The following is a 13,381-nucleotide window of genomic DNA, read 5'->3' as shown; positions in this document are numbered from 1 at the left end:
AAAAAAAAAAAAAAAAAAAAAAAAGAAGAAGATAGAATGATTGTGAACACTTATAAGCCTAACCATACATCCTTGAACACTATCAAGGAGCAACTGAAAAACCGAGCTGAAATATATGTATGTTACCTACATTCATTTACATGTGTTTGTGAGTTTTCATGTTCGTTTCCCTCTTTGCCTATGTATGTATTACTTATATTCATTTCTCTATTGTTATTTAACTGTTAGCCCTATTTGAAACTAGTTTAAACAGATGGACAGGAAAGAGAATTGAATTCAAATAGTCCAGGTTTTCTGTTGGACAAAAGTTTTGTACTAACATTATTTGAAACAAGAGGCCAATAGAAATCACAGAATTTGTTGTAACTTTCAGTCTCTCTTTTCTCCTGACTCCTCAAGCAGAGGAAGATAGACACATATATTTACTAATGCTGTAAGCTTCCACCGAAATCTGTCATCTAGAATAGCAAAAGTTAAAACACACAAAAGCTAAACACACACAAAATAGTTTATTTTCTCTAAAATCCAGCACTTTGTATATAATCCATGAGTTAAAATTTAGTTTTATATTTTCAGAATAAACAAATGTGCTATAGAAAGAATCAAGTATATTTCTCCCTACTTTCTGGGAAGAGTCTATTTTTGTATTCCCTGCTTTGCTTGAAGAAAAGCACATTCTGAAAATAGCAACATATAATTATCCAAATAATGGCATTTTTAAAAAGAGGAATGAAATATTGCATTTCTAGAATTTTTTAATCTTCTTGCTTAAACATTGTACCATAAATAAAGTAACAAATACACAATTAAATTCATATGCTTCAGAATTCTTTGATTAGTCATTAATCACAATCTGAATTTTTGCTCTTTGGAGTTATTATTTTCAGAAACTATTTTGTACATTATTTTAGGATTCTAACACCATGTTCACATGTACATATGATTTATTTCACTGTACCCTTTCTAAACTTGTGACAAAGGAATGTAATATAGCCACTCTCCACAAATAAAAATATTTACTATATTTTACCCTTCTGTATATTTGAAAACACAACCATGTAATTAAAATGCAACTCATCTCCACCCGCCTTTTATAGTAAACTTTGTTAACAATGACAGATATGAACTGTTAGCTAAGGACCTTGGGTATGCTAAGAACTAAATATAGGGGCTTTATTTCTCCCGTTATACTTACATCTTAAATTCCTTCAGCTCCTATTTGTCAGGGAAAGGCTGCCGGGTGCTCAGTCTGTCACTCTTGCCTAGGCTAATAGATTCTCCAGTGGCTTTTGTTACAGCTCATGTCATACCATTAAAACTATGTGCCTTGAAAATGGCCTAACATATGTAGCTGAATCTTGTCAACTCTAGATAATCAGACTCTGTGTGCCTTCACAAACAGATGCAGATTAGAGAAGCAACATAAATATGCAAATCATAGTGGGCCCCTTTCAGCACCACTGTTCCTACCTCTAATGGGCCTCGCAGAAAGTCTGTTTGTTCCGCTCCCACCTCCAGGGCTACATCCACAGAAGCGAAGGGACGGCTGGCCATCTGCTGTCGCTCTCGAAGCAGTTGCTGGAGGGGGTTAAAAATGATTTGTGTTAAAAGAGGCTTAAAAGCACATTAAACTCAACAATATCTGGTTTCATTTTTGAACAGAACTGAACACTTACGAATCATTTCATACACACATACATATCTAGAGAGCTAAGGATAAGAAGTACCTTCTCCCCATGGCCTATGTTGTACTTCCACAGAAGCATTAAATACATAGTGTGTACAGGTAACTTTCCCCCCGACCTCCATCACACAGGCCTAAAAACAATGCTCAAAAGCACTTTGTAGACCTCAGGCGAGAGATGTTACTTAACTAAAAAGTGCTATTATGCTGATAGCTATGCCAACTTTGCCACTCAAAATAATCCATGCTTTTGTCTTACCTAAAAGAAAAAAGTAAAAATGGCTTAGAAATTATAATGAAAAGTTGTCAAAATGCATTAATGGAGATTAAAGGAGCAGATACCTGTCAGGATTTTCTGTGCATTGCTATGAAAGCATCAGGAATTTATAGTATTTGTATCTTTATTCAAAGACTCTGTTGTGTTCATTATTTAAAATGATAAATGACTAATGAGATGCAAAAATTTTGTGCCCTAGATTTCTGAAGCACCCCTAGCTATTTGTACTTTCTCCTTACGCTTAATCTTGGATTTACCCAATCTAAAACCAAGAAAGGAATAAGTCTCAACCAACTACCAAGCTAATTTATATTTCTGCTCTCTTTGTAATTATAATATTCATTAAGTTATGATAAGAAAAAATTGATGAGCAGCCCTAGATATTACAAATCTTGTCTCTCTCATTCTATATAGCTAATAAAATTATTATTAAATATTAAAAGATCATGAGCAATCCAATTAAATACTCTTTCAAATGAGAAGAAAATCATATCATTGAAGAAGGCACAATCCTTGGATACAATGAATGGCTTCATTATTTATAGAGATTCTGAAACATTCACTAGCATGAACTTAAAACATTAACTGTTGGTCTTTGAATGTAAATGGATGAAGCGCTGTGATGCATGATTCATATAATTTCCCTGTAGATGAAGAAGGAACACAAGTCAACACCTAAGGGCAGTTCGTTTTTTAACATTTTTAACACTTGTGACAGAGAAGTGACAGTGTTCATGAAGAAAAGATCTAAACCACAATAAAGCCTTGCTCTATCATTAATGAAAATGAACATCCATACAACAATGAAGAGTAGAGGTAATGCAGTCATTAGTGAATGATAGTTCTAATTCTTAAATTAAATTTTCCAGAATTAGTGAATTCATATTAAAAATACACAGTTAAAAGTAACTGTGGTCTCAGTTTCAAAATTATTCAAACTTATAATATAATTTTATATAATTATAATATTTATAATATAAATTTAAAGTTCTATTATTGAAAATACAATATATCAAATTAGCAAATAGAATTTGCATTGTGCCTCTCTCAATAGATCTGAGCAGAATGTCCATGCCAAAAGCAATACGAGACATACACTCTTTGTCTTTCATAGAAAACCACACACAAGCAAGCACATGTATCCCCAAATCCCCCCAAATATTCAATCTGCCATTCCCATGAAATATACAAGTAGCTTTGAGAAAAATGTAAATTCTAGCTTGTGCTCAAACACAACTTTTTAAAGATTTGACCTGACAATTTTCTCAAATAACATTAGCTCTTCCCAGTTACAAATGGTATTTCATATAATTAATATTTAAAGAGAAGTAACTCTCTTTCTTTATCCTGTCTTCTCTGTTTCCCTAAAAGTAAAATATCTTCAAAATAAATGACTATTCATACCCCAAATTTTCATGTAAATTGATAAGTAGTCCAAATTTACTATTTTGGCAAAGATTTAGTTCCCTGGAATATAATGTATTTTGTGACCTTCAATACTTAAACAAAGCCCAGTGACAGATATTTTTGTTCAAACTTTTTGTTTGTAAAATGCAAAAGTATAGTTAAAGGTTCCGGTTTTTCTACTGAGCTTTGAGTTTCACATATTGAGAACAAAATGCTTCCTATAGTACTGTCTGCCGCGAAGAAAAACATTGCTTTTAAGCAGAACTCAATATTATAGTTGTAAGACATGGAATGCAACAAAAAGAATTAGACATTAAGATAGGTTATCAGTAAAGTGTGCAGATACGATACTAGACAAATTTATCTGAGGTCATTCTTGCTGGCATACCTGAGTTTCTGACTCAGGGAAGTAGTGGAATGGTCTTACTATGAATCTTAGGAGGGGTGAAGCACTTTCCCTGAAACACTTTTCTTTGGTATGTTAGCTCCAAAACAGAAAATGGAAGAAACTGCAATTAATTTTGCTACTAATTTCAGGCTCTCCTCTATATCCACCAATTGCTCTCCTTCTTGCTAATTCATGTCTGGATACTTCCAAAATTTTTCCAGGAGAAAAGGCAATACCAACAATATGCTTACAATTTAAATTCTGTCAATATTTAGAAAGACATACATATTAAGAAGGCAGTTACTGACATGCAACACAATAAGAAGGATATTATCTGTTTGAATTTAACCAAATGACTTAAAACTCCAGGTCTCAATTTTCTTACCTATAAGGTAAGAATTTTCTTATCTGTAAAGTAGGGATAGTGAAAGTACTCTTCCTAACCTCACTCCACCCCTGTATACTGACAAAGTGTTTTAAAATTTCAGCTTTTCTACTTACTAGTTTTTGGACCACAATCAAATTATTCAGGCTTTCCCATGCTCATTTTTTCTCCACAAAAATTAGAGGGAAAACTTATTGTATTTTAAGTGTGTTTCTGCTGTCAATTTCTAATTTCACTCCAATATGTTGTGAGAGCTTGCTTTGCAGGATTTCCATTTCTTTGGCTGTGTTAAGGTCTTTACTGTTGATATGAGCATGGTCTAGTTTGAGTTTAAAAAATAATGAATTAATTACCAGAATAGGGAAACCTACGAAGAGAGACAGTAGCTCAGTGACTGTCTCAATTTAGGGGCAGGAATTGGGAGACTGTAGCTAGTGGGAAGAGTGTTTTGTTTAGGGGGTAACAAAAATAATCTAAATTTGCTTATGGTCAAGGTTCTGTAACTCTGTCAATATGATAAAATCTACTGAATCATATACTTTAAGTTTATAAATTGTGTAGCATGCAAATTTTAGCCCAATACAACTGTTATTTACTAAAACAAGTAAAATGAGAATAGCAATACTAGCTTCAGGATGTATGGTGAAGACTAAAGAAATGATGTACGTGGACCTTTCAGCAGAGGGGCTGATACATAGTGAGCATCTAGTGACTGTTCGCTGGTCCATTATTCTGTTGAATTTTCAAGCACGAATTTTTGTCTTTGCAAATGGCACACTAATCGCCACAAGTTCATTTTCTCACCACTGGTGACACATTTTTCTTTACTAGTCTCCATTTTACCAAATGTTACAAATTGACTAGACAGTTGGAAAATGTCACTATTGTGGTAGAATAAACTTATATTTAAAATGCTTTCTGGCATTTGTGACTGAGAATGATTAAAACCTCAACCTGAAAATTAGAAGAAAATATTTAGCACTTCGCAAGAAATTCTGAAAGTTAATTTATTTTCTGTGATTATGTTCTTTACATAATATAAAGTTTAACATTTGCACAGCCCATAAGAAGACACTAACAGATGCACCTATTTTATATCTAATCTGCTACTGTTCTGTTCAGCACAATAATAAAACCAAGAGAACACATTGATCATAATGCAACAGATTATAATCGTTCTGCCATAAGCATTGTTGTGAATTAATTTTAAAAATTAGAGAAGTTCTTAGTATCATATTTATTGTTCTAGATAACTGCTTTACTAGTGACAATCTCTTATAAATCATACCATGACAAAAATATGAAAATCCACACTTAAATTTGACAATTATAGTCATATATTCACTTAAATTTGACAGTCATTGATTCCTTATATATATATATGTGTGTGTGTGTGTGTGTGTGTGTGTACCCCATATATATGAATGCAGATAATTTTTCCATTTAAAATTTCTAACTCAAATATTGAATCATTTTCCAGGTTTCTATTAGCTACCTTTCCAAATACAGAATGGACTACAACTCTATAACTTTTAGGGCAATAATCTCTAAAATAACACAAAAGAAAACAATAGCTAACTTTGTCCCCCAATTGTCCTTATACCATCTATACCTTTCTGTTATATTTAGGTTCTCTCTATGTCCTTCTCTTTCACCTCCAATATCCTACTTGACCCCATGTTTGAAGTAATTACCTCCCCCATGAAGTATGTATTAATTAATATGGCACTATTTCTTTATGTCACCAGGCTTTTCTTAATACCTCAATAGGGAAAAAATCTATTTTAGTTGTTTTTTTATTCTTAACACCCCCTAACTGATATTCATTTGATGAATTAACAATGAATGATGCATGAATAAATTAAAGCCTTAAAATTTGCTTTGTACAAATATAAGTAAAGAAATGTTACTCTAAAATTTATTTTAATTGTGATTCAACTCTAAAAACTATGATATATCCCTTGATATTATAGAACTTATATTTTATCCTCCAAATAGGTAATTATTATTATTTTTTTGTCTTTTTGAGACAGGATATGGCTATACAGTTCAGGCTGGCCTTGAGCTCACTTTGCAGCCCATGCTGGTCTTGAACTTGCAACAATCTTCCTGCCTCAGCCTCCTGAATGCTGAGATTACAGGCATGCACCACCATGCCTCCCTGGTGATTAATTTTTAAAGTAGGTCAGTTCTGTGAACCTGTATTTCAAATCAATATCATTTCATATTGTTCCTTGTCTACTTTATTGCAATTTTACAAAAGTTATGGAAAATGTTCCTATAAAATTATTAAAATACATTAACATTTCTTATAGAAATCATATTTCTAAGATTTGGAAAATACATAAAAGTAATTCAAATGTTATGGGTCTTGACTCTCCATACTAAAATAAGGTGTACAAATTACAGAATAAACAATTCATGAAACACAGTATTCCTGTTATAAAAACAAATATTTTTAACACAGCATAATACAAGTAAACAAATGATTTTGGTTTTTTGATGATAGGATAGTATGAAGGAATAAAGAGAAGTATAGATATCTTTTAGTATCGGTGAATTAGGAAAATATATTTTACCAACCCATACAATGTCTACAAGGAATAAGTCTTGACCTCTTCTTCCGAATATCAAGAAACTTTGCTCTTCATCTTTCAGTTCAAAGTTTATTGTCCTAAATATTATGCTAGTGCCTATGGAAGGAGTTTAGCAAAACATCTTTGTTTCAGGTTGCTTTAAGTACTTCTGTCTAGGTTTCCACAAAATAAAGATTAAATAATGTCAGTGTATGAGGATCTTTGTTGCCATTTGGATAACAATGATCATATAATTGGCGTGAGGAAGACGCAGTTCTCATGTACTTTTAGACCTAGAAGACACTATACAGATCCTTTAGACCAGCAATTTTTCAGCTTGCCAGCCACAGATTTCTAAACAGTTCAATAGATAAATGTTAAAAAGTCTGTGAGCTCAGTGCTAACATATCATACCTGATATGGTTTGTGTCTGCATGTCCCCCCAAATCCTCATGCAGCCATGGGTCGGCTTGTAGGATTTGTGATTGATCCATGATCCAATGCTGGGATTATGGGTGCTAGTGCTACACTCACTCTGGGGCAGGCAGTTTGCACACAATGTAAGGGAGGGAAACAGGCTGCTTGCTGCCATTCCTCCTTTTCGCTTTTGTTGCTTTTGCTGTGTTCCTCCGCCATGAACTGTAGCCTTCTGTCATGTGCCACTCTGCCTTGGAGCCAGCCAAGTATGGACTGAAACCTTCATAAACTGTAAGCAAAATAAACCTTTCCTTCCTTCATTTTGAGCGTTGGGTATTTTGTCTCAGCAATGAGAGAAAATTACCCAAGATAATACCTTTCCTAAAAAAGATTTTAAACATTGAGATAAATGTTTTTACTACAACTTTCATGGTTTCAAACACTGAATTCTCTGTTGTCTTTGAAAGCTAATTGGCCCTCATCTAAAATGTAAGTGTATAGTTTTCTTAAATTCTTTTAGCAAACACATTAATCAACATATTAACACTTACAAATAAAACAAAAGGGAACAAATTCTCAGAGAAATCTAGACTACTTTAGAAAGGCAGAATGAGTTTAAAGCTCAAACATTTAAGCTTTTCTTTTATTTAGCTCAGTGGTTCTCAAACTTTTTATGCAAACTTTGCTGTACATGTGATGCCATCTATATACAGAATAATCTTATCTCTGCAAGATATCAGCATGATATATTTATTTTAGATTACAATTTCCATGTACAATAGTCTCATAGAATTCTGGAAATTGTCAACACTGAAAGATCAGGTGGCACCAACCATATGGCTAGGTCTTATCTCCATGTAATAAGATCTTTAAAAACTTCCCACTCACACAAATTAAAGAAAATATATCTCACTCTGATGAATGTGGATATTTTAAATATAGACTGACTTTACTTAGGTTAATTTAGGAAATATCAAGGAAAATAAACTATGAAACTTCTTCCTTCTCTTTATATATTCATGTTTATATATTTTTAGTTAAATATCATGGGAGGAAAAATCATTCTTCTGTCATGGACAAGTCTTTCCAATAGAAATTTCAAGCTAAGAAATTGGAGACAGCTAATAACTCTCCATTGGGAGATCATTCAGTATATGTCTTCATGCCCAAAAAGTTTAAAAGGGAGGACTATATGAAGATTTGACTTTGTTGCAATACAAAAGCTACATCTTGAAAAAGCATCCTAGAATGTTGTTTATCAAGTGAGTTAAGTTTCAAATTCCTGAATAGAACTCAGTGAAATCACTGGAGAAAGTACTTAGGCAGCTTGGAGTTGAAAAGAACAAAGCTTTATCTATCTCTTAGGGGGCAAAACCCTGACTATGTGAAAATATTGCAGAATATTTTGAAGGTTACTTAATCCCTTCCTCGGTGACACAGAAGTCATCACTGTCATAGATTTTGTCAAAGATGATCTCATTTCAGGATAAAAAAAATCACACAAAATGCAGTCATCCAGAAGAGTCTTGAAAATCCTGTGTCTCCTCCTACAGACTGGTGATCAATAGGAAAATGCAATAGGCCTCTCCGGCACAGTATTTTTGCCTTGATTTTGCATGTTTTGACATTAAAACAAAAAGTCAATAAGTAAAGTGCTCATCACCATTTTTAAATATTACTCTGATACTTAAAATTCACATTTAGTGGCACATGTAATTTGTGTTTGTTCAACACTGACTTACAAATAATTACTAATAATATGGAAAAAGCTGAAATGGAAAACATGACGGGCAGGGGGAAGAGGCACTGGAGAGAGGACATGCCTTAGATAGGACGATGAGGGAAAATGTGTCAGTAAATGACGTTGGCCCTGACAGCCTCTGTAGTCAGTCAAAACAGGCACACATCCCCAACAGCTCACGAGTTTAACAAAGAAAAGTTCATTTCTTAGTTTCACAAAATCTGCAAGTCCAGGTACCTTCCCATGGGTAATTTAGCAATACAGATTCCTTCAATTTTGCAGCATTGCATCTCAATCAAAAACTTTCCAGAGTATCATGGTAGAAAAGAGACCAGTAAATCATGCAAAAACTTTTCAATGTCCCAATCCAAGAAACACACATACCCTTTCCAGAAATAGTCAGACGGCCCAACTGACTACATTGAACACATAGGAGAGCAAGTGACTGGAACAAAGGCAGCCAGAAAGGCAAGTTTCGGGCAGAACAATCAGCAAGTACAAAGCTTCTCCGTCAAACATAAGCTTAAAGTTTACAAGGAACAGAAAAAGTCTGAACCTTAATAAGCCAAATAGTGAGAGGTTCCAAGATTAGCATTTGCTTTATCAAGGTTAAGAGAAATAAAAATCACATCTGTAATTCATCAACCATATAGGATCTGAATAAATCACATTCACTATTTTAAAACTTATTTTCTCCTTATATTACTTAGAGTGTCCATTCCTTCAGTGTTGGAAGTAGCTTGGAACTAAACGGCACAAGAAATAGGTTTTATCATCCTCACATAAAGTAATTTAATACATAACCAAGAAAACAGCAACAGCATTTAATCTCAAGTACAATGAACCTAGCTCTCTCAATAAGTATCAAAAGGTCAATTTTGTATGTAACCTTTTTTAATACAAAAGGCCAGGTGGTTGTAATTTATTTGAGCAAATCAAAATGAGCAAAAGGATGAGTACTGAAAAGGTCATTTAAAAGCTAGATCCCCAGAATGGATGTTTAATACATATAACTTTTCAAAGAGCAAAAGTGGGAAACCGGATAATTTCAAATTTTGAAACCTTCACATGAAAAACAATATCACATGTAGAATACCCTCAAAGTCCTACTGGGGGATATATTACTTCCCCAGTTTAGAGGTTTAAGTTGTCAGAAAAATGCTTGTTCTGCCCTCAAGAAGAGGAGCAAATGAATGCCACGTCTTTGACATCCAGGAGGTGCACAATATGATCAAGTGAAACTTCACTACAAAGCAATTGATTACAATAGAAATGACACATGGATTCCTGCCTGTTGGAGGAGTAATTTTGATTGCAGGTTTTTGTTACAATAAAACTTGGATCAATTCTCAAGTCGTTCCCCTCTCCCATTAAGAATTAATTTTAGAAACAAAGATTCCCAACCCCTTGATGCTGGGAATCGATACAAAGCTTGAGATTCAATTTTGAACCACAGCTTGCTAGCTTCTAAGTTAAGAAATTCTAAATGCAACATAATCCAGTTAGCTTTTTTACTAAGTGTATAAGGAGCTTGTGTTGAACATTTTAGTAGTTCATGACTATAATTTTGAAGTTCTTCAAGAGGTATTTATATCTCCTGAGATACATAAATGACTCAAATGCTGGCAGTTTCCTCTTAATCAATATTTTGAAAATATTTTTAGGAAAATGCAATTATTTTGCTACTAGCTAGTGGAGTCACTTTCAGTTCAATATTAAGAAACTTTAAAAATAGTTATTTTTAAATGTTTCTTTGTTAAGTATAATATCTACTAAGTACAACTTCTGAAGTCTGTACTAAAATATACCCATGATGTACATTAATTGGTGTGCTACATGAATATTAAATCTTGTTTTCATTATTTTGCAAAAGAAAACATGATATAAACATTTTAAGCAAATTTTTAATTGAAAATTTTAAAAGTGAAAGATGATATAGAATGGATTACTCAGGAATAATATAAATTTACTCTTACAGTGTGCTAAACTACAAAATCAGAATGTAAAAAGTTAAAGGTCATAAGAAACTCACTGGAGTAACTTATTCTTAGAGTTGGAAGGAATTCTACAGGTTATTCTGGTCCAGTGTTCCCAATAAAGCCAGGTCAAAAGTGTTCTGACTTTTCTGACAAATGATCATCTATTACTCTCAAATACATCTAGCAAAAAAATCATTTTCTAACAAGTCAGCTCAAACTATTAGTTCATTATACTGAACAAAAATTTTTATCCTTGGCCTCTTTTTGAACCATTAAAGTTAGGTAAGTACTTCTAACTTCACTAGTATTCATATATATATATAATATTTTAAGAATTCTCACACCTTCAGATACATTGCCATTCATTATTTATGCAACAAATACTTATGGAAAATTCTAGAACTTACATGCTCTGGGCAGAGGACAGCCACTGACATTTAAGAAATACAAGGCATATAGTCTTGCCCTCAAGGGGCTTATTCATCATCTTGTGTGCAATGCAGACCTATTTCTCATGTAACATTATTCAGTGATTAGCTTTTCAATGTCCCTTATAAAATGTGAAATGAGTATAATACTATGGATGTGATTAAACCAGTATAGACTATGATATAACTGTTTCTCTTAATTAACTTGCATTTTTTCCATTTTCAAAATAGTCTATTTTTAGAATCATTCTATGTTCTTGGACCAAATCAACAGCTTAAGGTGTTTGTGACACTAACTTTGATCAATGTCTTTCCTAATTAAGTACTTCTATAAATGAACTTTTTAATCTAAATTGAGAACCTCACCTAGATATTTACTAGCTTTTCAATTTTATTGTTACTGTTGCTAACCTATTTTTCCTTGAGTGCAGAATTCTCTTGAAATCCCTGAACTTCCAATTTTTTTATGATGTCTCCTCTTACTGTCATTTATGCTTACCCCGTTCCATTCCCATGATCAGGTCAATACCTTTTGCTAGGAGGGAACAGTCAAGAGAGTGAGCTTTCATACTTGCTTAAAAGCCACTAACAACATGACTTTGCTATTCCCGGGTTCCCTCCATGTAGTGATATCAATAGGATAGACAAGGTATTTGGATTTAAAAACTTTGAGTTTATTTTCACAGAGTGTGTTCACTGTAGGAGACCAGAAGAGTACAGTACCTAAGAAGTTTCCCAGCTAGCTGACTAGGTACACATTCCTTTATTTTCAAACCTTGTAAAGTCATGCTCTGTCTACTGCAAAATTTATTCAAAAGTCACCCTCCTTAGACTTTGCTCAGATGTGAACTTTTAGGATCATGTTTCTGAATTCTAATTTTTGTGCTTTGGTGAGAGATGTTATGGAATACGGGTTGCTAACATGAAGTAAATGACAGAAGTGCATATACTTCACTTTTAGTCAGTCCCTCAACAACTGATAGAGCAGCAGCTTGCTTCGCCATTCAATGTCACACCTAAGAATGTCCTGCAGAACTTTGCAGCCTCTCCTCCTCCATCTTCACTGCTTCACCTTTCAACTAGTCGATGCTTTTCCTGAGCTTATTGATTTACGACATATTCCTACTGCGAAAACATATCTTCCTGTATAATTATTTTCCCTTTACCAAATGGATTTTCATTTCTCACCCAATATACTCTTTAAAATTAAGCTATAATTTCAGTTTATTCTTATATATTTCTGATCTTCCAATTTGCCAATAAATCCATAAATTTTATAATGAAGACATTTATTTCTTGGTTGATGGAAAATTTAGATGGATCAGAGAAAGAAATGTATTCTTTATTTTTTCTTTACCTTATTAGAGGCCTTTCTCTAAGAAATGGACATTTATCTAGCAATCAACAATGAATCTATTGAACTGCTGAGGCCTCTGTTAAAGCTCCCATTAAGCAGGTCCTTCTTATCTGCTGGAGATCCTGAACAAGTTGAAAAACAAAAAGTGTAGATAAAGGACATAATATTATCTTTATCAAGCCTCTCCCTTAGGAACAGAACAAGTAATGCCGTAACCTAAGAAACAAAAATAATGCTCAGTGGGCTTAGAGTAGGGTCAGATCCTAACAGGCCAACTTATTGTGCAGGTGCAACTATGCCTAAGTTGGTACAGCTAAGGCAATGACTTAATTACACATAAAGAAAGTCCAGAAATTGTTGAGCAGAAAAATATTTTCTATTATTAAACTACAAAGAATTCAAGTTCCACAAAAACACTACAGAACCTGAATGAGATTGATATGGTTTTGTATTAAGACTAGGTAGACAACAATATTTCCCTTGCCTAAAATTTCAATTTCATTGGTCACCTCTTCCTTAATATCCCGTTAAAAATTTCATCTCTCTCTCTCATACTCTCTCCCTCACTCTTTCTCCCTCTTTTTCTCTTTCCCTCTCCCTGTCTCTCTCTCTCTCTCTCTATATATATATATATATATATCTATCCTTGAAGCCAAAGGCATCTTTCTCCATGTAGGGATGATTCAAATTGATGAAGGGGTGATGGGAAACTCCTTTCTGTCTTCTCCAATATTTCTTTTCA

At 33.5% G+C, this 13,381-nt stretch overlaps 1 protein-coding gene across 1 annotated transcript in view; it reads right to left on the bottom strand.

The window, feature by feature from the left end:
* Atrnl1 (attractin-like 1) overlaps positions 1–13,381 on the bottom strand; it is a gene marked incomplete at its 5' end in the record, with an annotated part of 750,654 nt that overhangs the window by 215,688 nt on the left and 521,585 nt on the right. Inside the window, 1 exon segment of the mRNA XM_013515898.1 lies at positions 1,471–1,578. Within this exon segment, the coding sequence (XP_013371352.1) occupies positions 1,471–1,578 (108 nt within the window).

The sequence above is a fragment of the Chinchilla lanigera genome, unplaced genomic scaffold (assembly GCF_000276665.1).
Source record: "Chinchilla lanigera isolate Chin_1 unplaced genomic scaffold, ChiLan1.0 scaffold00030, whole genome shotgun sequence".
NCBI classification, from domain to species: domain Eukaryota; kingdom Metazoa; phylum Chordata; class Mammalia; order Rodentia; family Chinchillidae; genus Chinchilla; species Chinchilla lanigera.
This window is presented reverse-complemented; position numbering and strand designations above follow the sequence as displayed.